The sequence below is a fragment of the Channa argus genome, chromosome 20 (genome assembly GCF_033026475.1).
Source record: "Channa argus isolate prfri chromosome 20, Channa argus male v1.0, whole genome shotgun sequence".
NCBI classification, from domain to species: domain Eukaryota; kingdom Metazoa; phylum Chordata; class Actinopteri; order Anabantiformes; family Channidae; genus Channa; species Channa argus.
The window spans coordinates 10,944,784-10,972,502 of NC_090216.1; the positions used below are offsets into that span (position 1 = coordinate 10,944,784).

Consider the following 27,719-nt stretch of genomic DNA (forward strand, 5'->3'; position numbering starts at 1 on the left):
CAGACTGGTGTGATGTGTCCATCTGTGGAACTGTATGAGCATGAACAGGGCGTTCCTGAAATACGCACCATTCTCAGTGAAACTACCATGAAAAAAAGGTTTAAAAAAAAACCCCAGAAGCTAAGAATAGCTTGGAATTATGTGATGAGAATGTTGTTATTTCACATTATAATTTTCTAATTACAGCTCTGTGAGTCAGGGCTCTCTGATCTGCTGCCTTCTTTCCGTCCCTCTGCTGTCCAGGAGTGCTACAGCCCCTTCGTTAATGGCAGCTTCTTTGAACACGAGGGAAAGCCGCTGTGTGAGGCCCACTACCACCAGTCGCGTGGCAGCGTGTGTCAGGCCTGTCAGCAGCCCATCCTAGGCCGCTGCGTCACTGCCATGGGGGCCAAATTCCACCCGCACCACCTTGTGTGCCACTTCTGCTTGAAGCCCCTGAGCAAAGGCTGCTTTAAAGAGCAGGAAAACAAACCTTACTGCCACCCCTGCTTCATAAAACTCTTTGGCTGAGAACTCAACATGACTTTGAGTCAAAGAAGCTGTATCACTCTCAATTTGATGTCTTTTTCGTTTTTTACTGCAGGAATGAGGGTGGAGCTGGTCTCTTTATTGGTTTTAAGAAGATTTGAGTCATTAGAGGGAGGGGAGAAACCCAGCATAGCTCCTTTCTGGACTGCATTTAGCGTGTCAGTATAAAATAGAACATTTGTTACACAGATACAAATTGATGCCAAATTATTTTGTCATGTATGTAAGTATTTTACATACTGCGTTGATTCAAATTGAATATTGGAAATTAAATTCTTTTGCCAAAGATAGACAAAGACTGTATAATGACAGCAAATGTATTGTTTCAATGAATATATTTGCGTTATAATGCAAAAAGTATAAATATCACTGCCATTGCTTAAATATATCATATGCTGCCTGCTATATATGGTTTTGTGTAACAGATTAAGCTATCGTATGTTTAAAGTCAGATATTTTGCATTATTCTTGCACTACAGCTCTATGCAATTTGCCCAAACTATTCCAAAGAGTAAAATAAAGGAACACAACATGTCTTGTTGTTTTGTGAATGATTCAATCAAATAATCCACTGTGAAATTTGACAAGAGAGAGAAAATACATGCCTGAAGAAGAAAACCGTTTGGCATTGGATGGGTGCGGGTAAATGGGGATTTAACAAGGGTCAACAAAAACATAGAGCTGAACATAGTAAAAAAATAAATTTTTGTTACCTGAAACGTATATGTAAATGTGTGAATGAAAGAAATAGGGGAAAATCAGAAGAATTTGTGGCGTACAATAGAACCAGAAGACTCATACAGAAAGTAAGGAAATACTTCCCAGGTCTCTCAAAAAAGTCAAAGGAAGGAAGTGACAAGTGACATATACAGTGAACATTTTGGTTGCCAGTCAGTCATGTTGATGTACAGGTTGATGAATGAAAACAAATGGTTGCTGGTTTTACCCTCAAAAGATAATATATATTTAATTGGCATTAGTAAAGACAGCAATATGTGTATTTGTGTTGTATTACTGTAACAGTATGATGTGTAGTCATTAGAGAAAGTGTGTCTGCAAAGAAATTTCATAAAGAGAATAGAGACACTGTAGATCATCTTCTGCAGTACAAAATCCAGTAGTGGGAAAGTAAACTTCAGTACTGTATTTTTGTACAACTATTTTGTACTAGTTCCATATCTGCTAATTTGTATTTTGACTTCATTATATTCTTATAACTATAGGTATGACTTTTTATATTAATAATACAAAATGCTATAAAAATTGTGAGATTTTACTGATCCTCAGTGTGAAATTCAGAAACTACTAACCAGGATGTAAAGTAATAGAAACAATAATTGAATTCAAAAGATATTATCATCAAAACTCTGCATAAGAGCTTTAAAGGAAGCCTTCACTGATACTGAACTTTCTTCTTTTGGTTCTAGTTTGGGTAGTATATGTAGATAACTCCCATTAAACTGCCCTTTGACTTCTCTATATCAAAATATATATCTCCTCTTAGCTAAAAATGCATCCAGATGACATCACTTGGAGGAACCTTCAGTTTACATTATTTTATCTTCCTGCTTGAAGGTATGAAGGTTGTGATCATGATCAACCTGCTTTTCCAGAAATCATATCAACTTCTAATGATGAAAAACTCTTCCGGGAGACATCATCTGGAGGAATATTTCGGCTAGAAGCAGAGGAATATTTTAATATAGGGAAGTCGGGGGAAGTTCAAAAGCATTAATGCACATTTACACTCTAAACTAAAGCCACAGAAAGCAAGTTGAAAATTGGTCATAACGTTTTCCCACGTTTGTAAATGATTTGTGTACGTGAAACATGTCAACTGTGACCACTAGATGTCCCTCTTCGCCCACTGCTTCCCCCTTAAATAGAACGTAATTGTTTCTGAATCCTCACTATGTCCAGGCTTTAAAAAGAACTACACCTCTTAAAAACCGTAAGTCTAGACAGACGAGATGACACCTGCACCTGCTGCCTCTTCTTCTTCTTCGGTGTTTAGTGGCGGCCGGCCACGCCTCTGCACAGGTGAGTTTAATAAAAGTCAATGAGCATCGCACGCGGTCTGACAAGAGAAAACAGGTAACGGTGTGAAGAAATTCACGGTGACACGTAGGTTTCAAGTGTTAAAAAAATTAATTAAAGCTCAAGAAAATAAATAATGAGTGATTTAGAACAGCAACAAGTAAGTTGGTCATTTTGTTGTGTGTTTTAAGGTCATTATTGAGTTTGAGTTCATCATTGATGACCAGTTACAGTTTGGGGCGTTAAAGTTGATTTAAAAACCTTCCATGCTTATTTGTTTTGACTTTCTTTACACCTCACATGGTTCCCATCTTCATAGGAGGCAGAAAATGCGTCAGAGCTTCAGTGGCCTGAGAATGGAGATGAGTGGAGTGATGGAGAAGATGGGAGCAATATGGACTGTGGGTTTCTGCAGGCCATGGCAGAGGAGGATGAGGAGATAAATGTCTACAACGAAGAGACATTTGGGATGGGTGTGTAAACATGTTATGCTTTTGTCTGTAATTGTCCTGAATATTTAAATATGATAATCATTATATCCTGGAAGAAGCTCAACAGGATACTTTTTCTTTCTTCTCTTTGAAAAAGGAAAAAGTCGAATTTCACACTTGAGAAATACACATTTAAAAAAAAAAAAAAAAAATTCCTTGCTGGACTTTGCTGGGAAATTGCTCCCGAGGCCACATTTATTAAAAAGGTTGCTAATGTGAGCACAGGGACTGTGAAACTAAATCTCACCAGTCATCATTTGGTCTTCACACACGGCTCAAGAAAGTCCAGTACTGAGAACCATAGCCCTCTGAAAGTCCCATTGGCCTTAATGTAAACTGTAGATTTACTCATTGTGGACAAAGCAAGCAAGCAAACACATACAGAAATATTAAAATAGTATAGTGTAGAAAAAGACTCTGTTGCATCCTTTCCCAGCATGCACTGGACCTATGGACATAGGCTAAATGCAGTATATTTCATCAATTTGTGTAGTGTTACTGGTGGCATCTTCTGCTTTGTGCTCTACTTCATTACTGCTACTTCCACACTTCAATCGCGAGACCAAGTAGGTCTCTCAACTCCTTGAGCTCCCCACCCTGTGGAAGCAGTCTCTCCAATTAAATAATCAAGAAATTGATTTCTGTTGTTCTTGAAATGGAGCTCTACAAACACCATGTACAGTAGGAGACATCATGTTAGTCTGCTCAGCCACAATCATAATTTTTACAATGTCCCCAAGATTGGACACTTGTGTGGTTACATTCTACAACTACAAACTACTGATTTTATAGCGGACATTTAAAAACCTAACAATGTGTAATTCCCATTTAAGCCGAGAGTTTCACTGTTCTTCTCGGACATCATCTCTGCATGTTGTAGATCTTGACGCACAAGTGACCACAGAGGACACCACTAGCAGTCTCCTACAGTTTGGAGAGCCGCTGCCACCTCCTCCACCCACACCACCACCAGACCCCAAGCCACAGTCTCCCCACAGTTCCCCTTCCCCTCCCAGACTTAGGCCACAGCATCTGTCCCGGGTGTCCCCAGGCCAGCGTGGCAGAGGCAGAGGTCAGAGAGGAGTAGTGGGCAGGGGACAGATGTTTGAGGACCCAGCTGTGATGAGGACAGTGGAAGGGCGGCCAAGCCTCAAGGTAATGGAGATACATTTGTCTTAAAAAAACAACTTCACAGCAGCTTATCATCACTTTGCTCTGTTTTATTAAGAGTCTTGACAGTGCGATTGTGGACTGTGGGAATGCCATGTACCAGAAAACCTTTGACGAGGATGTGAGTTTCATTGCTTCATAAGGTACATTTATTTGTGTTGAGATTCTCTTTTAATAGAATTCTTTTTCCTTAGTGGATGTCACCCTCTTGCAGAAAGACCAGAAGAATCTCTGGATCAATACTTCAGGTCAGGATCAATAAGTTACCAGTAGTAGTCTGTATGTCAGTGGGTTGATCAAACGTCTTTTCTTTTCTCTTAGGACAGTGCAATAGTGTGTGTGATTGATGGTCACAGAGGTAGAGGTCAACACCTGACCTCCAACTTCGTGGATTTGCCATATCCCGTCTCTCCCTTCAGGGGCAGGAGGGGGGAACCCAGAGGACTCTACACCAGGAGACAGTTTGGACAGAGAAGCCCCACTCAGGTGCAGAAAATCATTCACTTTTAAACTGAACTTGTTGGGTGTACATTTTTCTCTTAACACAACAAGCAGCAGTGGATTAGTTTAGCATAAAGACTGCAGACAGGAAAGCAGCTATTCTGTACAAAGGTAACTAAATCAATCTACCAGTTCCTCTAAAACTCTCTGAATGTCTTTTATATAAAAATAATTTTTAAAACGACAAAAGAAAAAACTTTAATGCACTTTGCATATACCAATTTTTCAAACTTCTAACCAAACACAATGAATCTAATCATACTTTTTTGAAATACTTTTCTCGTAGATGCACACACCCATGATACCAGGGTCACCCATCTTCTCACGTCAACCACAGACCCCGCGACAGCATTACAATCAGGTTTTAATCTATGATAAATCCGACCTGACCCTTTTAAATTAAAAACCTAATATGTATTACACAGACTTGTTGCTTTGACTGACTTTATTATATGCTGAATCAGACAGGGGGCTTCATGTTCCCTTTGAATCGGCCTTGCCCCTCCACTCCTCAGTCTTTGACTCCTAAGCTGATGCAGCTTCGCTTTGGTGCCAACTCACCAAGACCGTCCCCCTTTTATAGCCCCTCGTCTAATCCAGTGCAGCATTTCAGGTGTGTGTGATCAGCTAACAGATGTCTGATTTGTGGTCTGAAGTACTTTTTAGCAAATTTTAGTGTATGTATGACTTTAATACTGTGTTTAATACTTTAATGCAGTCTTTAATACTCAAGAGTATATTAAACTACTTCTTCTTTGATTCAACATTGATAATTCTTATACCATCACTGGCATCAATGTGTTCACAAGGTAGATTTGGTTTAATGAAGTCCCAAGTTATTAAACAAGATGATATGTTATAGAAACTTAAAAAATAAAATGCATGTGTTGACTAAGGAACAGATTGTAAAAACTTAAAGCTGGGATCATGTTCTTGATGTTCGGTTAATTGGCATCAAGAAAAATGAGCATCTTTACACTCTGGCTGTGCACTCTGTCATATTTTGTGCTGTATGTGAAGTGTTTCTCTGAACAACAGATACCCTGGTCCTGTCACTCAACTTCACCCCCAACACAAACGACTACTCACTCAGAAACAACACGTATTCCAAAGGTTGGTGCTACATCACATAAACATTTTGAACATATTTTGTCCTATTTAGTCTTTAGTGAAAATGTGTAGAAAAATACTATGAATTAATAGGAAACCAGACGGCTGGGATCCTTACTGTAACCTCATGACAGCCAAAGAGAAGGAGTGGATCATCAGGCTGCAGATGATTCAGCTGCAGAGTGAGAATCCATTCCTGGAAGACTACTATTACCAGGTAGGAAATCTTTGCTTCAGTGTCTTAATTATCCATTTTAACTCTTGATCCATATCAGCATTTCTTTTTTTCCTTTTGACTTAAAGCATTCACTGACTTGCCTATTTAAACTTTCAGGAGTACTATCGGCGAATAGAAGCTAAGATGGCTGAGGAAGAGCTGGGCATCAGAAGCAAGCGGGAGCCACCCAAGCTCACCACACCTTACATCATGAAGACTGAATCATACACACCAGGTTTTTTTTTTTTTCTCAAAGTCAACTTTTTATGCTGTTAAACCTTATTATTTGTGTTTTTATGCCGTTAAACCATATTGGATATGGTGGTTCAGCCATCTCTCTGACCAATATATCCTGAGAGGACCAGACATCCTTTTCCTTAATTTATAATTACTGTCTAGCCACCATAGTGGAATGAAGGTTATTAATAAATGACGTCTCTTTCAGTCATTACCTTGCAATCATTAATATGCTCAATCTGGTTGTGAATGTTTGTAGTGACTAAAAATTGTCAGGTGCTACTAACTTAGAAACTAATAACCAAAGACCGACTGTATGAAAACGCAGGTCCTGAATTTACATTTGGTCGAAACCTGCAGGTCAGTTAATGTTCTACAGCTGTAAACATTCTTTTCAGTGGTGCATATTGAAGGTTCTTTGGGACAAGTTGCTGTGTCCACGTGTTACTCTCCTCGTCGTGCCATCGGCGCAGTTCATGCAGTGCAAGCTCATGGCCCATTAGAGGTGATTGCTTTTGAGACAACTTCTGTCATCTTAGAAGCTTGTTAATCTGCCTTCACTGATACGGACTTATTTCCACATCACAGGAACACAAAGACACTCGACAGCAGCGATTAGAAACCCTCAGCAAAATAGAAGCGGTACCTGCTGGTTACTTATCTTAATACAGTGATTGATGCATATCTTTACCTTCCTACACTGCGTCACACTTGTTCTGCCCTACAGTTGTTTATAGCTCTGTTGGAGGTGGAGGAGACTGAGAGGACAAAAACTGCAGTCTTGTCCGAAGCAGAAGAAAGAAAACTGATGGAGAAAACCCAGAGGAAAGTGGAGCACATCTACACCCAGTTGCGACACCATGATCCCCTGTGAGTCTCACAGCTCGCTAGTTTGTACAAGGTGTTTCATGTTGTGTAAATATTACCTAAAGGTTTGTTTCATTTTAAACATTTCACTTTGATGCATTTTGAGCCTAAGCTGTGAATTAATTTTTTTTTTTTTCATTTTTCTAGTGAGTCAGGAGAAGAGTTTCTTCCTTTCCTGCTGGTCTCAAAAGGCAAAAAGCTTGTTGCCCGTCTGATCCCATTCCTGAAACGTGATTCTGCACTGAGAATCTTGCACATTATAACCTCTAACCTGCCTACACTTATGAGCAGAGATGCAGAAGAGGTAGGGAAGTTTCAGTGTTTATCTTTTCGCTAAACCCTAACTCATTTCTTTTTTTCTTAACCTGAAGCCTAAAACTTCTCAGATCATTGTAATACAAAGATGTAATACTAAAAGATGGAAGATGAATACAGAAAAAGTTGATTAATATAGCTCTGTTTAAGCTTAAATAATTTAACATTCCATCCTTGCATCCTTTGTCTTTAGGCTCTTCCAGTTCTCTACCCACCTCTTCGTAATGTGATTGGAGGGCTGATGTTCAGTCAGCTGATTGAGGTCCTGAAAAATCTGACATCGTCTGAATCCCTGTCGACATACGAGTGCCTCACAGTGACGTGTCAGAATAAAGTCTGTGCTTTCTCAATGTTTGGCTTTGATTTAGTATTATTTTAGCTAGATATTTGTTTTCTGATTTATTATTTACTTTTTCCAGTTTGGACTGTCCTTACTATATGCTCTCCTGTCCCAAGGAGAGAAGCTGTTGTCCTCAGGTGTCCCTCTAGAGCCAAGCATTGGTGACTTTGAGGCCTGGTGAGAATCTCAACCCTGCAGTAACAATGTTTTTTGTTTGTTTTTTTTTTCCAGTTGGCTGCAGCAGAACAACATTAACAGTTTTAGCTCTGTTTGGTGTCTACCAGCTCTTGAAGGAAATGTCTAGCTCTCTAAATGCTTTTATTATGGAAGTAGTGAAGCAAAACTGCTAAGATGTCCACCTGTGAGCTAAGATTCTTGGAAATGGGGGTTGTAAAATTTTAAGAAGAGTAAGATATTAACATTTGTCTTTCTGTTTTTTTTAGGACTGACACAATATTTCAGGTGGCGGGACAGCTGTCACAGTGTTCATTAGTGGAGCCGCTCCTCCTGCCCTCAAACCTGCTCACTCTCTTCTGCCGTTACCTGGACAAGCGTACTGTGCATCAACTGAAAAGCAACATGGAGTAAGTAGTTGTGGTGGTTTTTTAAAAAGATGTCACTACACACAAAGACTGTTTATTTGCTTGACCTAGATTTAAATATCACCAAATGTCTTTTAAGGTCTGCCACCGGGTGTCTGGCTCTTCCATCTTAAGATGGGCAGAATCTAACAAGATTTTTGGATAATGACCAGGTTGTGATAAGCACTACAGTGATCCAGCCTCCAGTGTTCATAAAAACAGAAGCAGTGTACAGTACTATGGACTGAGTTCAAAATGCTTTTGTTCTTATTCAGTATTCCCCCTTCCTTATCCCTTCACATTTTTGCACTCTCAAACTGTTTCCCTTTTTTTATTTCCTTTAAAATAATAATAATTTTGTTTTCCTCGCTCTGGTCTCCATATACTGTAGTCAGTACAGTGTCGGCTCACTTATCTCATTTCTCCGTATTTATTAATGTAATCGAGTACTTTCTATTTTGCACAATAACTAAACCAAAAGCGTTAGCAATCTCAAAAATAAACAATACAACACATTTTTGAAGTAGTAAATTTAGTATTCTCTTCTGGTTTTAAATGAAACACAGAATAGACAAATTTTCATGCAAAGTATCTAAAAGCCGGCAACCCTTAGGACAAGAAATTTGAGTTAAAGTAGGTGTTGGATCAGATATTGGTGACCAAGTTGAGGATTGTAATTTGTGATGGTATGGTTGAACCTGTATGTTCATTGAACTCATCATTAAGGAAATTGTCATGGTGTGGGGCATCAGCATAAGCCATGCAATTTTGGGTTTTGGTGTAAAATGTCATGCATTGTGTATACATGTGTAGCAATACTAAATGATGTAATTATCCATCTTAAATGTTTCAGTTGTAAAGACATTTTTATTATGTTCATTTGGAAACAGAAAAAATTTAAATTGCACCCTTATAGAGCACTTGCAACATAAATAAAAAAAATCTTTAAAACTGCTCACGAGTCTGAAGTTTGCCAAATGCATTTTAATACTGAAAATGGAGATCTTTGTGATGTTCTCCATGGTCTTACACAGTGCAAAATGTAAAAAAGAGAAAATAGAAGACAATAAAACTTCAAATATAAATTAACACACAACTACAAAAAGGATGCAACCATAAGAGCCCAGTCGGCTAAAAGCTTGTCTAAAGAAGTGTTTCTTCAGTTGCCTTTTAAAAGAATCAGCCACACACACAGTCAGGGGCAGTGTGTTCCACAGTCTGGGAGCCACAGACTGAAGAAAAAGATACCCCAGAGTTTTAAATGGGACCACGAGCAGATTTTGACCTGATGACCTCAATGCTCTAAAGGAGCCTTAAAGGGTCCTTGTTGGCCTTGTTCAACATCTGGGCATAGATTGACATATGTAGGTTTAGAGAGCCTTTGGCAAACATTAGTTCCCCTATTAATCTGGAGCCCATGTTTTTTGGTTGTGTTACACAGAGAACAAAATAACCTCAAACCAAACCTCACCACAGAAATGCAGTGATCTCTAGTTAAGGCACAAAATATGGAATATTAATCTATATCAGTGCCTTTTAAAAATATTATTGGTTTGATTATCTCAGTTGCACAAAAATGTCAGTCAGGAGGTACAAGAAACTGGTACACACACACTGAATGTGGTTATTTGACTACTTCTAAAACCTTCCTGACAATGTGTGGGAGGCCTACATAAGAGGCCAGTGTTTGATTTTGTCAATTCTTTTAGTTACATAAATATAGATATTGCCTGTGGCCTTGATAATCTGAATATTCAATAGTTTTGTGCTCAGTGGGAAATGTGCAACTGCACTAGATTCAGCTGAATAAACCTATAAAGTCATAGTCTTTAAAAAAAAAAAAAAAAAGTCAATGCCTGCAGCTACACTAGAAGCTTTGTGAACCTGTAGACACAATGGCGCTTATCCTAAATTCTAATGTCACCAACCCAAACATGCGCACTGTATATCAAGTAGGTGTAATGTTTACCGTGTCCACCATCTTATCTTGGTGTGTTAGCATTTTCTAATTGGTGCCAAGCTGTCCAGCTGAAGCTGACAGAATCACAAACATTGTGAAAATTATAGAGAGAGCAAAGTGGTTGTAAAGATTTCCTATGGATTAAGCTTCTGGAGACTTCTGCACAAAATCCACCCACTGATATTTCACTATGGAGAATAGTCCTCCAGAAATTTGACATCAGCAGCGCTGCTAAAACTGTCAGATTTGATGGATGCTGTGATTAATGAGAATGGATTAACTACTGGGTTACTTTTAATGATCCATTGCACCAGAGACATCTACATTTATTAAATCAAATATTGATATATTTCTTCCTTTGCCGGTATAGAGATACAGTACTTTTATTTAGAGTAGTTTTTGTCTCTAAGGTTTCTTGCATGGTTTTAAACAAAGGCTTGAACTACTAAAAAGTTAAAAGCTGAAGGATTGGTGTTGAATGAAGAGTCATTTGTTACCAGGTGGTGAAGTTTTAGACACATGGTTTGACTGTTGGTGGTAGAGTTAGTGAGTTTGAGAAGCCAAGTATGTGAGAGGTCTGGGTGGACTGGGAGGAAGAGATGTTAAACCTCTCCTTGACCCCATAAGAAGAGGATTTGGACTTTAGGTGAGGAATCTATGTGAAAGGTGAGATATCTTTCTCTTTTTACCCACTTTTCTTTAAATGTAAAAGGACCCACTCTTACACACCAACTGTGTCTGTGTATAGGCTGCAACCATGGAGACATGAGCTATAGGAGGCATGAATAGAGCATCAAGCTCACTCTTAGTTTTCATCGCATTACACATTTACCTGCGGATCCTGCAACTCAGTGACATTGTCATAAAGTCTGTCCGTTAACGAGGCTGTATACGAAACATCTTTGGTCTTTACCTCACAAAGAACAGAGTTTTTGATTGGTTTCAGTCTGCGAATATTTACCCAAACTGTACTTTAAATGGTGTATTTTGCTGGTAATTAATATCTTTATCCTACCAAGCCTGCAGTATATGTCTAGATGGGTCAGATTAGTCTCATGTTCATGGTTGTTTTAATGCTCTACACTATCTTTGATGCTCTTATGTCATCTTCTGTTTTATTTGACTTCATTGCACCTTATTAGTCTTAGTGTTTAAGTACACCCTGATTTCTGAGGGGACACATTTTTCCAGGTGACAAATTAATCTAATTTACCACATAGAGCAGCCAGGAACTATATGAAATGTATTTGTGGAAGGCTTATATATTTTTTTTTACTATACTTATAAAACATACAGCACTCAAAACCATTATCTCAATATGATGCAGATGATACACCGGGTTATAACTTTAGCAGCCACGACCATCACTTTAAACTTTATTCTTAAATAAAATGTTAAAACAAAATAAATCTTAAATGTAAATGTTAAGACTACAGGTAACAGTAAGTTCAATCACTAATACTAAAAAAGATCCATGTCTATGTCTCAAAACTGAAATATGGATTTTATTTTCTATTAGCTTCAATAAGAAAACTGGCTCCCTCTACCATATAAACTACGGACACTTGAGTATGAAAGAATTAGAATAAAATCTACAAATCTGCAGATTGTTTTCTGTATTTCTATAGTTTGCATAAACTAAAAGCTATTTTAAAGTATGACAATGATCACAAAGCGGTGTAAAGCAGACATGTCTTCCTTTAACGCAGACAGTGTATTGAGCCTTCTAGTTCATCAGTCACTGTCCAATCTGTGACCTCCCTTTCTATATTTCTCTAACTCTCTCTTAAGTGTTAATATACTTTAAGTGCCCAATTATTCAGTTAGTGTGTTTACATCTTAGGTGCCTTTCCTATGAAGATGGGGCAGGACCTGGAGTACAGGAGAGCTGGTGAAAGGAGGGACGCCTCAGACTAGAGTGTATATTAGACCCTCACAATCAGGGTACATGTCTCACTCCTGGATCCCTTCTTCACTATCTTTTTTCCTCCAGGTCCACTATGTTGGGGCAACTGCTTCTTCAGAGCGTGGTGATCCTTTGGCTCGTGCAGGCAGCATACACAGGGGGTGAGTGTCTGAAGAGCAGAAGTGACGGCCATGTGTAATGTTTGTGTAATTTCTAATGCTTTGTTAGTGTTTTTCTGTTTGGACAATTGGAATTGGAAACTTGTATAATTAAGTAAACTAGACCAACTTAAGTCACAGGTACTGGAATACTTCCATGAGAAAGTTTGTGTATAAATACACATACTGTATGTTCTGTAGAGTCGCTGTGATTAGTTATGTGTCTGTGCAGCTGACACATGGCCAACAAGGATGTAGTGTAGCTGCCACTCTGTCAGTACATCTGCCACAATTTAAAGTCTCAGCCTTATCCCTGCTAGTAACGTACTTTAATTTACTATTTCTATGTGGGTCCTTATAAAAACATCCAATATCTACACAACTTATCCTGTTAGGGTGGTGGTGGAAAGGTGATTATACAATATGCAGCTTATAGTTGATTCCTCCTTTCATAATGGACCCATTGCATATCTTAAATACTGTATTTTGTCTACTATCATATAATTTAGCAATAGAAGTTGCTAAGAGAAATAATTAAACCCTGTAAATATAACTGTTGTATTCTCTAAATTTAGAAATTAGAAAAATGTCCTGAATTTGGGTTTGCCTGTCAGATTTCAAACAATCATGTTAAATGAAATGTTAGAAATGCAAACTATGTACCTTGTACCTGTGGTCAATTTTTTGTGATGGTGTGAAGCAGCTATATATTCAGTTTCCTCTTTAGCGGTGGTTTTACTTTGTGAAATCAAAGGCTGTTTGTCCTCCGTGGCAGCTACAGTCTAAATTTAACATCCCTATGTGAGGAGGGAAGAGACTGGTTTTACTGCTTGTACACAGTTGGTCCATTGACTTTGAGTCTTTCCAAATTTGTTCATCATAGGACCTGATTTTATTTTCAAAAATGTGTGTAATTCTGATTTAGGGACTGTCCAAAATGGTTGTGTTAAGGATAAAGAAATTTTTTGCTCTATAAAAAACAACAAAACCAAAAATATGGCTATATATATATATATATATATATATATATATATATATATATATATATATATATATATTCAAAATTTATATTGAGCATTTTTGAATAAAGAATTTAAAAATGTTTTACATTGTATTAATAAATGAATCCCAGGTAGCTATCACTTCTGTGGTTGCTGATGAACCTGAGCATCATAATGTGTTTTATTTCCCCCCAAAATAGAAATGAAAATCACCTGTGCAAAACAATACACACACACAAATGAGCATTTTTGACAACCATATGTTGATTAAAGTTACTATGGGCACCGACAGTATATTATTGATATAAGATTATCAAACTGTAAAAATAATGCATGTATTTAGTGTTCTGCAGCTATATGGAGGTATGTCTGCGTGAGCATGTAGACAAAGATCACCTTTTTATGCCACCATTTTCAATTTTAATTTCTACAAGCTTTTACTTTTGAGATAATTTGCAATGATCCAATACTTTTCCTTATTGCAACATTCCCATACGTTTAAGGACTGTACAACTATTATTAGCACAACATCATTAGCTGCACTAAAATACTGCCTCGTTCCATGAATAGAAAATTGAATATGTGAATTCAAAATGTCCTCGGATAGACATAAACCCACATGCAGAAGAGATTATATCAGTAATGCCCGATACTATAAGGAACCTCTGTTAATATGGTTAATCTCACTGAACTGATTTGTGGAACTGACTAAACTTGTATAGCATTATCTTAACCTCAAACTTTCATATTAAATGTGTTTAAGGTTATAGTGCTGCATCTGGAGTATCCAACGGACCACAAACTAATGGTAAAGCTATCACATTTTGTACCATTTGAAACATGGTGGAAGCACAAGCACAGGCTGTACTGACACAAGCACAAAGCTTTGTTCACATTTCTTATGACTTTTTTTTAGGAAATAAACCCCAAAATGGTGGAGGTGTAGGAAGATTCCCCATGCTGTCAAAAGGTAAATTAACAGCTACTTTCTCCAGATATATTCTCTGTTTCCAGCAATATTTTGCTTGTAATAATGTATAATGTTTTTCTAAGGTGTGGGTGCACAGGCTGGATATGGTCGTTACCCTACTAAAGGAATAGGTCAGTAATTACGCAATGCTAACATACTGTACTTCAAAGTACACTTTCATATGAACAACTACATTACATATTTAGATCTTACTATCATTAAACACAACTTTTTTCTTGTCATTATGTAATCTGTTTAAGGCTATGGTGCAGCTGCTGGTAGGACCAATGGAGAAAGTACAAAAGGTGAGTTCCTCATGTCCCTTTATTCACTGTGAACTAAGAAAATAATCAGTTGGAGTATATCAGAAATATGCTGAATATTTTGAATGTTTTTTTGTTTGTTTTCTTGAGGCTATGGAACAGCAGCTTTGACAAATGGAAAAGGTGCCAAACCTCAGAGTAAGTTTTCCCATACTGATCTATCTTAGATCATAAAAGCCTTTTGGCGGCATCCCACTATTCACTGGGCAGCTATCAGTTGTCCTCAGCCGAGAATTATGGTTCAGTAGGTGACCTACTTTCGACCAGTAGGTTCAGTAGACTGTTTTCAGGCATTATGGGGCACCTGTGATGCATTGTCATGGTTACAGTCACTGTTGCATCTGTCATATTACAGCTGCTAGATGTCACCTCATAATCAGACTTGTAGAGTAAACTGAACCTACTTAACCTATCAGGAGCTAGACTATTATTATTGGCCGATAACAACTAATAATGGAATGGTTGTGTTATCAGTCACAATAACTGAACAGAGTGTATACAGCCAAAGGATTGGGGTGTTGCGTAAAGTACATTTTTTAACCAAATAAGGCTGCATTTCAGTGTCTGATTTATTACTAAACTATCAGTCAGTCTATTGCTTGAATTTTTTTAGTTGTAAAAGATCCCAACAGTGAAAAGTCTCAGGACTGAAAAAGGTTTCAGTGTCCCAAAAACAATTCTCAAATCACTTTCCATTCTCTGTATGTACGGTCTGTCTAAATAGATACAACTCCACTGCAACTCAATGAGTGATTGCTTTCATTTATTCATTTTGACTTTTGTTGCAGGACATGTTGTTCAGGGTGGCACAGCCAATGGACAACAAATTAAGGGCAATGGTAAGATACGTGTATTTTTGTTGACCCCACACACTGTCACACATGCACTGCTGTTAAAAATGTCTTTATGTTGCAGGTTATGAAGCTCAAGCTGGCGGATATGGGGGACAAGTGACCAAAGGCAAAGGTATTTTAGCTACGAAGTAGTAAATTATATTTAGCAATTGGGTTTGATATAGAGATTTGGTTGTATGGAAGTTTCTAATACAGATCTTGATATTAAATTTTAAAAGATAGTGATATCATGGTTTCTGGTTAACTTCATAGCCTTTTAAAATCGAGGCTAAACGTTTTTCTCAAAGTGACACAATCTCATCTTGTTTCAGCAGTACGCCCTGCTGTGTGTGTGTCACATTAATACTAGAAAGGTCGTGAACCCATTTTACTGGTTTGCTGCATTTCCAAAACAGGCCACACTCTTTTGTCTTTTTAGGTTACAGTGCTGCAGCTGGTGTTCTGGGTCTGAACAGAGTTAAAACAAATGGTGAGTGACCATCAGTAATGCTCTGTGTTCATCAGCATCAGCATCAGCATCTGCGATGCCCTGTGCTTTTTTCAAAGAGCATTTAATGTCTACTACCTAAAAAATGTACTTGCTGAATTTGGACACTTACTTTAAAAGCAAACACGTGTGTGCATGTAGGTGATAGGTGGATGTGTGAGCTCATATTAGTTCTTTTGTTTTTTTCATGTGATACATTTTGAACAGCCTTCATTAGTAAAGTTTTTTTCTTCTTCTAGTTTTACAAAACAGATCCAGAAGTAGAGATGAAAAACATTTAATGATGATATATTACTATGCAGGTAATGGAGCTGCAGCTTCTCCACACAATAGATTTGGAACAAAAGGCAATGGTAGGATGGCTCCTCCAGCTATACTTTTTATTTTCGTTGAGGGGATGTATTATTACTGTTACCGGTGTGACCGTGGGAATTTCTGCAAAGATTGTACACATTTCAATATCTAACTGAAAGGCGTTTTCAAATATAGTAATTGTTTTTTTCAGGTCATGGAGCTGCTGCAGGCCCAATCAATGGAAATGGGGCAAATGGTAAACCATGTTCAATAATGTAAATGGGAATGGGCTGCACAATACATCCTGAGACATAAGTCATGTTTTAGTCTTTCTTTAGTCTGTAACTATGCAATTTTGTGTATTTAACAGGCCAGGGTAGAGCTGGAAGTTGGCCCCTGAAGGGATATGTTCGACCCCCTTATAGTGCAGGTAACCCATCTAGTGCTACTTTTACTTTGTCCAGGAAATCACAATATCAGCTGTGCTTTGATTCAACATTTGTAAGGTCTAGGTGTGGGAATGGAGCCATATGGAGGTCTGGGAGAACCTCAGCTCGCCAAGAACCAAGGGAGATGTGAGTGAAGTTCATGAGACAGTCCTCAGGTCATTATGTAATACACTAGTAACACTGTCTTTATTGGTTCTTCTAGTCTTTAACCGTAATGGTTACAATGGTCACGGAGCTCAACCTGTGGGAGGTGAGTCTTACACGAGTCAGTCCATGTTTCTATTACTTAAAGGATTCCACATAAATGCTATCTGATAATATACGTGTGTATATTGTAATTAGGCTACAATGGTGGTTATGGCAGCGCTGGTTTGGGTCTGGGATCTCAGTATGGAGACAGAGGAATAAAGGGGCTTAAACAAGGTAGGAGTATCCTTACTGTCGATTTCCATATCTCTGTTACTTTTTCCATCATACAACTCAACATAATGTTAAACATTTTAGGCTATGTTGGTAGAAGTGGTGTAGCCAATGGACAAGGTGTAAAGGCTAATGGTAAGTGTATAAATAATATCTAATGTAAAAAGTTATACTGGACCCAGAGGCAGGATTAGGAATGCAGCCCAGTCAATTAAATAAATAAAAAATGTGTTAATAAATTAGAAATGTGTTATTATTTATTTTAATACACAAAAATTGATATTTGTGAAACTATTAAGATAAAAAATACCCCAGTGGTGGAGATAATCATCCAGCAAAACCAGGTAAATGTGATGTCATGATTACATATTTATTTGTTTTTATGACTGAATACTTTGTTTCTGAAGAATATTAAAAAAGGTATTTATCTATCTTGTTATCTCAAAAATTTTGAGAAAAACATTTAGATAAGAAACAATAACACAAAATTAATTTTTAGGTTATGGTAATATTCCAAATGTATATGGGGCGACTGTGGCGCATGAAGCTACAGTGGTCGTCCACCAATCTCGCAGTTGTTGATTCGATCACCAGCTCCTCCGATCACATGTCGAAGTGTCCTTGAGCAAGACACTGAACCCCAACTTAGTTGCTCCAGATGAGCGCTGGCCAGCTGCATAGCAGCTCCCCCATCAGTGTATGAGTGTGTGTGAGTGCGAATGGGTGAATAAGAAGCAGTGTAGGTAGAAAAGAAGAAAACCAATAGGTAGAAAATTGCTATATAAGTCCAGACTTTTTACCATATGGAAACACACCCAGTGGTAATACTCTCAATTATATATATTTCTAATTCAAAGTAAATTTTGCTTTTATGAATGTGTTGCAGGACATGGAGCCACCAGAGGAGGAGCAACAAGACCCCAAATAGGTAATACTACATATTTTAAACATGTCCCAAAATTGGTACATACTGTAGTACTAAGCACAAAGTGAAGTTCAGGTTTGATGAGGATAGTGATTTTTTTTTCATCCACAGGTTTTGGAAATGGAGCTGTTCCTAATGGATATGGAACTAAAGTCAAAGGTAACGTATTTATTATTATTAACATATTTACTAAGAGAAGCTTTGTGGTTTACAGTGTGTTGATCACATTTACTGAGCTGTAGCTGGGAGGTGCGTTCCTAAAGCATAGGCAGCCAAAACCAGCAGCACGTCCTGTTAATATTCTACACCTTATTTAGAGTAATACCCCTTTTACTACTAATATTTATGAACGATTTATGAAGTATTTGAAATAACATTTGTTAAAGAGATTAGCAGTTACTTCAATTTTAACTTGTTCCACCCCCCAGCCTGTGAGTGTTTTTTATTTGGTTGGTTGTTTTGTTTGGCATTGACAATGCATTTCCATCACAAATAATCTTCTCTGCTGCTCCTCATTAAAACTAATGTCAGTGCTTTGTATTTAGTATTGGCAGCTTTCCAATAACTGCTGAAAAACACCAAATGTAATGTGCATCTTCACTTAGTCTCTTTTTACTGTGATTACGATTTAGTTTGGGATGGAAAAATATTTTGCAATGAAAACTTGCTTACAGAATAATGAAAATGGTTAATTCATAGATAAAAAGGAAAAATAAAAACGGACAGTGTTTTACCGATAGATAATTGTGTTTTATGTTGGCATTTTAAATTTTCCATAATTACCATAATTTTCCATAATAAATTAATTCTTTTCAGGTTATGGAATGAGAAATGGTGCTGCACTGGGTGACTATGGAGCCAAACGCAATGGTAAGGTGCAACTCTAAATGAATTAATTGTTATATTTCAACAAATCTTGAATAAGCTGTAATATGTCAAATTTTCAGGATATGGAGCTGGCTCAAAACCTCAAACTACCAAAGGAGTTGGAGCAGTGTCACCTAGTGAAGGTACTAAAACTGAACTCAGCCTCATTTTGTCTCAGTCTTTCTTTCTCAATTTATTTTACTATTTTATGTGTTTAGAACATCTGCAGTGATTATGGAAGTCAAGATTTTTTGAATGTGTTTTTTCATAGGCTACGGTGGAGCTGCTGGTATCCCTAATGCACAGTTGGCTAAAGGACCCAATTCTGGTAAATGTTCTTGTCCATGCATGTGTTTAACTTCAGCTTTATATTTGTCATAACACATTACTTCCTACATTTCAGTTTTTGCTAAATAGTTAACCCAAAAGGTTGTTGCGTCGGCATAAGTGTAAAGTTATACTGTTACATGTTACATAAACAATTTGTTTCCGTTTTCACCCACATACAGTACATCTGTTTGGTTCTCAGGTTATGGCATGTTGCCAAATGGGAAGGCTGCGAAAGTTGCAGGAGCATCCAGTGAAAAGACTCCTAAAGTTCTCTCTACTGAGCAGCTGAACCCAGCACCGGAGGAGCACGTTGTGCTTCATCAACGTGTAGCACCTGCTGCACCTGAGTCATCAAGTGGTATCTTAGCTATGGTGACACAAGAGAAGTACCAAGGAAAAGCCTACAAACAGATGCCGATTATCCCTCAGGGTAAACGAGAACCAGCACCATCACTTCAAGGCAGAGACTTCAACCTTCAGCCTACGTCTGAACCTATGAGTCCACAGAGAAAGCCTCCAAATGCAGCCACATCCAGACTTGCACCAGTCTTTCCTGAGAGTAACCCAGCACCAAAGCCAGCAGTGATACTTCCTGAAGGTGAGTAACGTAAACCTGAAACTGTATACAGTACAAGATTAAACAACCCACATTCTAACACTACTGCCTGCTAGTAAAGATGAAAAGCATCCCTGCAGTTCTTTGGGAGTTGTTTGGTCTTGTTTAGGTCACTGCAAATAATTTATTGTATGCAAAAAAATAAAAATTAAAATTAAAATTCCAACATCACTATAGGATGTACATCACTTTACGTGTTTGCCCCTCTAAACAGGTACAGAAAGATATCCCCACTTTGTTCTGCAGAATTATATACTGTATTTACTCTATAATAAGCAAATAATCTACCTGAGCACAAGCTCTTCACAGTAATTTAACTTCCAGGAAACAGTAACGTAATTCTTAAGAAGACGAAACATTTTTTTAGCTCCACTGGACACTGGAGCTTTTGCTCCATGAAGCAATGAAATCAGTTTTACTTGTTTAATGTACAGTGACATCTTACATGTTGCAGTTACTGTCTTAAAATTCTATATTATAGACATATATTTATTTTACGTCGTTATAGGTATGTGATGTCACTGTGTTTGTTCTGAAAGCAAAAAAGGATCATAATTTTTGAATAATTGCAACAATTTAAAATTTGTGTTCAAGGTCCGAACATTTCATACACACTGAGTATTTGTATACTTTGTGTCTGACTTACATTGTTGAATACAATAGTTAAAGAAGAAGAAATGTAACAAAACTTAACAATTAGTCCTCTCTACATTAAAAAAAGATCATCCAACTCCTTTGCTGTCAAGGAGATGCTGCCTCTGAAAGCACGAAACTCCTGAAAACCAAAGCTGTTACTGAACTAGTGTCAGCTAAAAGTACAGGGAATATCCCCCCTGAGGAGACAGTGACTGTGGGTCTACCTGTGGTCACACCAGAAGAAGCAACCCTGAAGAGTCAGCCTGAGGCAGGACCTGGCAAGCTTGGGGTCAAAGGTCTCCCTTCAGGGGAAACTGGGGAATGCGGTAAACTAAATCTTGTAATGGGTTCGGTGCATGCGTTGCATTGCATGTGCAAATGTTGACTGAATGCTGTGTTTGGTCTAAGTCTGAGTCTGTTGCAGAATTGTGTACATTATGATAATTTTAAATAACTTATAGGATTCATCACACTCCAAGGTTTTTTGCTGCACAAATGACTAACATTCAGTCTAAGTTGTAAAACTTTTGCAGTCTGAATGGTTTTATAAAAGTAACTATCCAGACTGACCAAGGCGAATTTTAGTATTATAAATACAAATGCCAAGTTTTAGCTATGAGTGAATCCTATGCTAGTGGTTATAGTGCTCATAGGTGTCAATATTTCGTTCCAAATATAGTAGTTTTTCTCCATTGCATGTCGTCTCAAAAATGACCAATATCTTGAGTTTAAATGTGTTTATCTCTAAGTTTACATGGTGAAAACTCTCACCAAATGTTGTCTGCATACAATAAACCACAGCTGACAATGTGCTGCTCAATTAAAGCTGTGAAATATGTTATGTTGTTGTGTGCTTCTATTTTTTTTTTTTTTTTTACATTTTGCCCTTTTTAATCCTTAAAAGTTTCAGTTTGGTGTATTCAGTGCATGAGTTGAATTTCATGTTAACCTACTGATTTAAAGATGCCACTGCTAATGAAGAATGTTACATATATAAAAACAGTTCACTGGAGCAGTTGCAGTGAACTACCTCTCTGCCTTTTAGGGAACATATTAGGAGCTTCAGTCTCAAAGGGACAGGGGCCCAAACCTGGTAAACATTTTTCTGTTTTCTAATTAGGCAATGGTCACATCACCTGTTGGAAAATCTTTCTTCATATAGACACCTGTCATTTTAACAAGACGAGCAGGACTACAATTGACCACTGCAATGTGTTTATTATTTTACTTACTTAATGGAATTAATTTTGTTCAAGTAATCTGGAACAAAAACAGGGTCAGATTATATAATTAATATAACATAGCTGTGTGTGTGTGTTTGTTTGCATGGAATGCTGATACTTGTTTTTCTGTTTATTCTAGACTGTGACCCATCAGGAGTACCAAATGGACAATGGATGAAAATACCGCGACCTGGTAAGCTAAGACTTAGTTTAAAACTAACATTGTATATGCCAACTGCGGGTAGAAAATACTAACTGTAGTACTGTAGTCTTTGCAGTCCGTGTAATTTGCATATTGAAGGTTTGCAATAATTTTAAGTGGGTCAGTGACAAATTGGTGGAAGGTCAAAATTAACAATAATATAAACTTCCAATGGTTAAAAATCCAAAGGTATTGACAGTACACACTAGTGGTTGAGTTCATGGCACAACGCCATACATATTTAATGTTCTAATATTTAATGTTCTCATTATTATAAATGACTAAATAATTTTGAGGTTATTGAGCAGGAGCTGGTGTTTTAAACCCATATGCCTTAGTTTTTATTCTAAACATTCCTAAATATTTGCTGATGAATACTGGAGCTCAGTGCAGGTTTGATGGTAAGGTGTTTGTAGAAATTACTATAATGATATTATGTCATTGTTTAGGATATGCTGCCAGTGCTGGAGGATATTCAGATGGAGGCACTAAAGCAAACAAAGCAGGTAACCTAACAAAAATTAGTATGGAATTTTGAAACCTTTGAAAATCCTTATGCTCTTGTTTCACAGAACAATTTTAGAAGATTGTGATTGAGTCAGGTCTTGAATTATAATGAGTGAATATCACCCATAAACACATGCAACACATGCACATTTAGGAGATATTAAAACAATGACACTGCAGCAGAATTCTAAATAGATGTTGTCTATACCTTTGTCTCATTGGACCACAAAGATATGCAGTGTCAAGTCCAAAGTTTAAAATGTATAATACAAAAATACTATGAGGTTTGTTGTAGTAATGGAGTAATTTTTCATTTATGTGGCTTTGTCATTTTGTAGCAGCATTAGCATTTCCCTACAGTACATGTGAGGGTAGAAAACTTTTACAGTATATACCAATATATTTGATCCATAGGTGGCATAGTAGGAGGCTACACTGTTCCTGGACTCAGTGCTGGATATGGAGCTGGTAATATTTACAGTTGATATAGTACATAAATTAAAGAATCGCTGTCCCTAGATATGTTTACATATAGAGAGAGATTTATTTATATAAAATCTTTATTGCCTTTTACACTTCCAAAGAAATGTACACGTTATTTTTAAAGTACCTTTGCTTTTTATGTGCAGGACTGGGATATCCATATACAGGGAAACCGAAGCAGCCTGGTGAGAACTGGAACAGGAAATAGAAGTGTTTACACTCAGAAGTGTGTTATGCATTTTGATCATTGTTTTGTATGCTGTCATGTTATGAGCTTTAATTCATAATGGTAGCTTTAAATTCAATTTTATAAAGAAAGTGAGAAATTACATCTAGTGTAGGTTCACTGTTTGAACTGTTCTCCTGTTGTGTTTGTAGCCTAAACCAGTTAAACAGCAAATCTTTAATTTAGTTTTTAGGTGCTAGGTCCATAAATGAATACAGTAGAGTATCAGCCTTAAGCGGTGGATGATATCATCCCTAGTTGCTGCTGTGTTTTTTACATGTTACTATCAGTGTAGTGAGGTTGTTTTCTTGATGCATTTTTTGCAGGTTATGGAAATAGCTATGGTGCCAACGTACAGCCTGACTATGCAAGTAAGTACCATTATATGAGAAAAAATCTTTTTGCATCCATTTAATCTTGTGTAAATTACAACACAAGTCAATATTTTTTTTGTTTCCAGGTCTTGGCCATTCTCTACCGGCTGAAGGCGAATCAGGTATAACATTTTTGGACTGATACATAAGGGTGAAACGTATGTTGGACTTAAAATTTATTGAGAAACAATAATCTGCTGTTGTGCTATTTACTGCTGGTCCTACAGGTGGGGCCAAACCAAATCCTTTCAGCGGAGCTCCTGTGGTTCCCTCTGGACTGGACGGTAAGACCATACCATCACATAAAAACCTGAATGACGAATGTGTGACCTGTAGGATTTTAACAGTGGACTTGTTTTCACCTTCATCTATAGGGAAAACTTTAGAGTATAGATTGAAATCAGTGCTGTTCTTTAGGCAGCATCAAATCAATTTCTCATATACACTCACATGTGCATTGTAGCTCAGTGTGTCATGCAACTTATTAATATGCTTATTGACTGATGAGATGATTTCAGAGACGGTTTTGTTCTGCATCTTATGTGCAACACATATTTACCCTGAGTTCTCATGCAGGAATGAGTCAGTTTGAGCCTCAGTCAGCTGGCCTTGGTCCCAGTGGAAAACTGGGAGGAGTGTATGTTGGTATGTACGGTATTTACATTTTTATTATGTCGATACACCTTAGCAACGTAATGCTTTCATGCTTAGTGAAATATAACATGAGTCATGTCAACTTGATTTCTTTATTCTTTAACATTATGCTCTTCATCCATGTTGATTCCTCAATATATTGTTATAATATATATATATATACACACACAAACACACACACACACACAGTATTCCAAGTTACATATGCTTTTAAATGTTTCCAATATTTTAGGAATGGGCAACTTGCCTTTTGGTAAGTTTGGTAAAACCCAATATGGTGAGTTCTTGTTGCTGTTATTCTATCACACTTTGTTGCTTATTGAAAAGACAAAGCATATAGCTATATATTCATATACTCATAGCTTTATAGCTGTTAAATTACTGCCTTAACTTGGTGTACTGCTCTGTCACAGATGTGCACATCTGTTAAACATGTAAAATGTGGTTCTTTTCTTATTTTTCATGTGACATCAAACACTGTGCTCTGCTCACTCTGCATCAGGCATTGGTGGGTTGCAGTTTGTTGGACAGCCCTTCAGTACAGGAACCAATGGTGCAGGAAAGTACAGTATGTCTGCAGGATGCTATTGTTGCTGGATTCTGCTTACTACTGAAAGCCTAAAACAAAGTGTCTGATTCCAAGCACCTCTCTATCCTATTATGAATAACTTTACAATTATACACTATATAACCATTTCAAAAAATGTGCTCTGCCTGAGGATTCAGTGTTTGTCCAAAGTGAAAAGCAAATCATCAGACTGATAATCTGTGTGCTGAGCTACTAACTAAGGACTTACCTGATTTGATATTCGCTCACAACACTTGCAGGTGGACTTGTTGCAGGCCCAGGAGAGGTTCCTGTACCTGGAAAATATGGTCAGTAAAGGCTGGATGGTTTGTCTTGACTATAGTACTCATTGTAGAAATAAGCAAATTCCTAAAAATAAAGACATAATCTACACTTGACTATGAAAAGAGGGAATCTGGGATCATTTATACTCTTTTCTTCTTGGTCTTGGATGTGCTCAATATTTAGCTCAGTTGTCTCAAGATCCTGTCCCCCAGCTGTCCTTCTCATTATGCCTTTTCTTCCTCTGTGTCTCCTCTTCCTCTTCAGGCTATGGTAGAATGCCTTATCAAGCTCAAACAGTTGTACTAGGCCCTGACACAAAATCTAGTGGCAAATATGGTAAAGTGACATTTTCAGAAATGTGATTTCTTGTACAGTATACATGCTGACTTAACTGTTGTGACCCTGCAGAAGCAAACCAGATACTGGTGTAATTTTATTAAATATATGAATTGACCTAATTACATATTTACCTCCAGGTCTGGCTCTGTCACCATATCAGCCTGAACAGGTTGGACTTAGAAATAATGGAAAAATAGGCAAACATGGTGAGCAAACACTACAGCTACTGTCTGTTTGTGTCCACATATATTTTTGGTTTAACTTGTCGTCCATGTTTGCTTCTGACAAGTTTTTTTTTCCACTTCTTTATTTACTAAATGGCTTCTCAGACAACCAGGAACTATACCAGCTGCAGCCTCATGAATCTGCATCTGAAGTCAGATCCAGTGAAGCATATGGTATTCAGTCTCTATTATTACTGAAATTTTAATGTTGGAAATGAACAGACATATAAAAAATGTTTCTCTTTTGACCTTATTAAAAAGATACAGCTGGTTTACCTTATCAGCCTTTGTTTCTGGAACCAGATTCAGATGGAAAATACGCTGCATCAGGAAAAGAGTAGTTTTTTTTTTTATTGTTTTGTTTTTTTGAGACGGAGACCCAAAGCACAAATACTATCAACCCCAGCCTTTCTTCTTTACTACTCAGTTTCTTCCTGTTCTCTTAGTGAAAGGAGAAGTACTGACACCAGTGACTGCAGTTGAAGGAGATGGGATGTCTGTTGATAGATATGGTGAGAACAGTATACTGTGTATTTTAGCACTGCTGGCTTTTGTAGCTCAGCGTCAGTCAGTCAGTAAATGTTTAACTGTTTGTAACTTTCAGAAAGTGTGGGCTACATAAATGGACAAGTGCAGCCAGAAGGTACAAGTATCAACACCCCCATTTTCTTTCTTACTTACTTACTATATTAACATGATTCACCTATTTTCCTATCTGCCTATTGACCTATACATTTCTATTCTCCTTCCTAGTTGTTGCATTTCCTGCAGCACCCACTCACAGCCCCACCCTGGCACACCCTTCTGTCCCACCCCATTCACCCATGGAGTCCCACCTCATACCTGATGTGGTGCCGGGAGCTGGAGTTGAAGCCCTGCCCGACCCTGCAGGCGCTGCCAGCCTCACCTTTGATTCCGCACCTGCTACAGAAACGCAGGGTGTGACTCAGGGGCCCGAGCAGCCACTTGATTTCCAACAACAGCAGCTGCCACGTCAGGTCCACATTCAGCAGCATCTTAAATTGCATTTTCATCCACAAAACAAGTCCTGGAGAGGTAAAAGCAAAATATAGAAGATTTAGATATAGATTTAAACAAAAGATAGAAACAATCATTACAAATAATAAATTGCATGAATTAAACAAATGTATGCAAAGGTTATTTTCTTTTCACATTTTGGGAAAAACACTGATACCACTCTTGCAACAGTATGGTAAATAAAATATAAAGCAACTATTAGCAGTAGAGCAAAGTAACTAAAAGCCAGTAAGTAAGAGCCAATGTAGATGGACAGTCAAATTGTTTTTTTGTTGACTGCACAGTCAATAAAGTGGCAAAGGAGTGTATGTAATCAATGTTCCATTAGATAGAAATAATTTGAGAACATTTGAACAATCATTTACATACATTTTTTCTTTGTCTTCAGGTGCAAACAATGGGAAATATGATGTGAATGGCTTTTTTGGGAAGAATGGTTATCAAGGTAAGAACAGACTGACTCAAACTAATATGTCTTTGCTGACCATTCTCCTCAAACGTGGGACTCATCTTTGTACTGCACATTTTCTTTGTCCACACAGGTTAACCATGCTGATGAGAAGAAATATGTATATTAGATTAGATTATTTCTGAAATGTATATTTTATTTTACCCTAACTGTTGTATATTCCTTGTAGTCGTGTTTTTGTAATGTGTTTTTAGATAAAAAAGATAAAATATCAATTTGGTATTTTGAGTTGTTAGATTTCAGTTAATATTTTATGCATTATCTTTTTGTCCTGCACTTACTGTATATGTAAGAAATTATTGTTGGAGAAATATAGTTTGTCTGCTGCATATAGTCAGTGTTTCGCATGGCTCAACTGAAAATATTTGTACACATCTTAAATCTGTCTAGTTTATTTTAACATAAGAAGGGTTTTTTTTACTAATTGTGACAAACTGTTTGTTTCTTGTACAGAATTCCATTTAATAAAATCTATGGATCCTAACAGTGGTAATTATTTTGCTCTTACAGTATATAATGTATAAGTTGTAAAATGAG

General features: G+C 37.4%; 3 protein-coding genes across 8 annotated transcripts in view; all 3 read left to right on the forward strand.

Moving 5' to 3' along the window:
* Positions 1–1,062, forward strand: part of LOC137105282 (transforming growth factor beta-1-induced transcript 1 protein-like) — a 9,347-nt gene extending 8,285 nt beyond the window's left edge. For 2 of the 4 annotated variants that reach the window (XM_067487254.1, XM_067487255.1), the window contains one exon: positions 187–1,062. In XM_067487254.1, the coding sequence (XP_067343355.1) occupies positions 187–510 (324 nt within the window). In that variant the 3' untranslated portion in view covers positions 511–1,062. The remainder of the gene's footprint in view (positions 1–186) is intronic. The other 2 variants (XM_067487256.1, XM_067487257.1) reach the window with 1 other exon arrangement.
* A 1,639-nt stretch (positions 1,063–2,701) lies between these two features.
* On the forward strand, positions 2,702–9,301 carry patl2 (PAT1 homolog 2). Its single transcript, XM_067488442.1, has 19 exons — positions 2,702–2,725; positions 2,885–3,038; positions 3,937–4,211; positions 4,285–4,347; positions 4,421–4,474; positions 4,548–4,712; positions 5,014–5,088; positions 5,192–5,340; positions 5,748–5,840; positions 5,931–6,054; positions 6,172–6,289; positions 6,690–6,796; positions 6,880–6,933; positions 7,019–7,161; positions 7,306–7,462; positions 7,667–7,807; positions 7,893–7,990; positions 8,257–8,397; positions 8,495–9,301. The coding sequence occupies exons 1-19, from the start codon at positions 2,702–2,704 to the stop codon at positions 8,526–8,528; spliced, it is 2,169 nt and encodes a 722-aa protein (XP_067344543.1). The 3' UTR covers positions 8,529–9,301.
* A 2,993-nt stretch (positions 9,302–12,294) lies between these two features.
* On the forward strand, positions 12,295–27,666 carry cmn (calymmin). 3 transcript variants are annotated; one of them, XM_067489339.1, is made up of 41 exons: positions 12,295–12,421; positions 14,183–14,227; positions 14,336–14,389; positions 14,473–14,520; positions 14,650–14,694; positions 14,803–14,850; positions 15,501–15,551; positions 15,628–15,678; positions 15,985–16,035; positions 16,356–16,406; positions 16,559–16,603; positions 16,718–16,777; positions 16,854–16,922; positions 16,999–17,046; positions 17,139–17,219; positions 18,103–18,144; positions 18,253–18,300; positions 18,958–19,011; positions 19,089–19,151; positions 19,280–19,336; positions 19,538–19,936; positions 21,636–21,683; positions 21,953–22,006; positions 22,465–22,521; positions 22,937–22,990; positions 23,152–23,190; positions 23,558–23,602; positions 23,692–23,727; positions 23,833–23,889; positions 24,182–24,250; positions 24,492–24,536; positions 24,762–24,813; positions 25,083–25,135; positions 25,377–25,448; positions 25,589–25,657; positions 25,781–25,849; positions 26,122–26,187; positions 26,280–26,318; positions 26,429–26,731; positions 27,102–27,158; positions 27,256–27,666. In XM_067489339.1, exons 1-41 carry the CDS (start codon positions 12,355–12,357, stop codon positions 27,258–27,260), a joined length of 2,766 nt encoding a protein of 921 aa, XP_067345440.1. In that variant the 5' UTR covers positions 12,295–12,354; the 3' UTR covers positions 27,261–27,666. The 3 variants fall into 3 exon arrangements, with proteins under 3 accessions (XP_067345440.1, XP_067345441.1, XP_067345442.1); XM_067489340.1 differs by having other exon boundaries at positions 16,860–16,922; XM_067489341.1 differs by lacking the exon at positions 21,636–21,683.
* Positions 27,667–27,719: the final 53 nt, after the last annotated feature.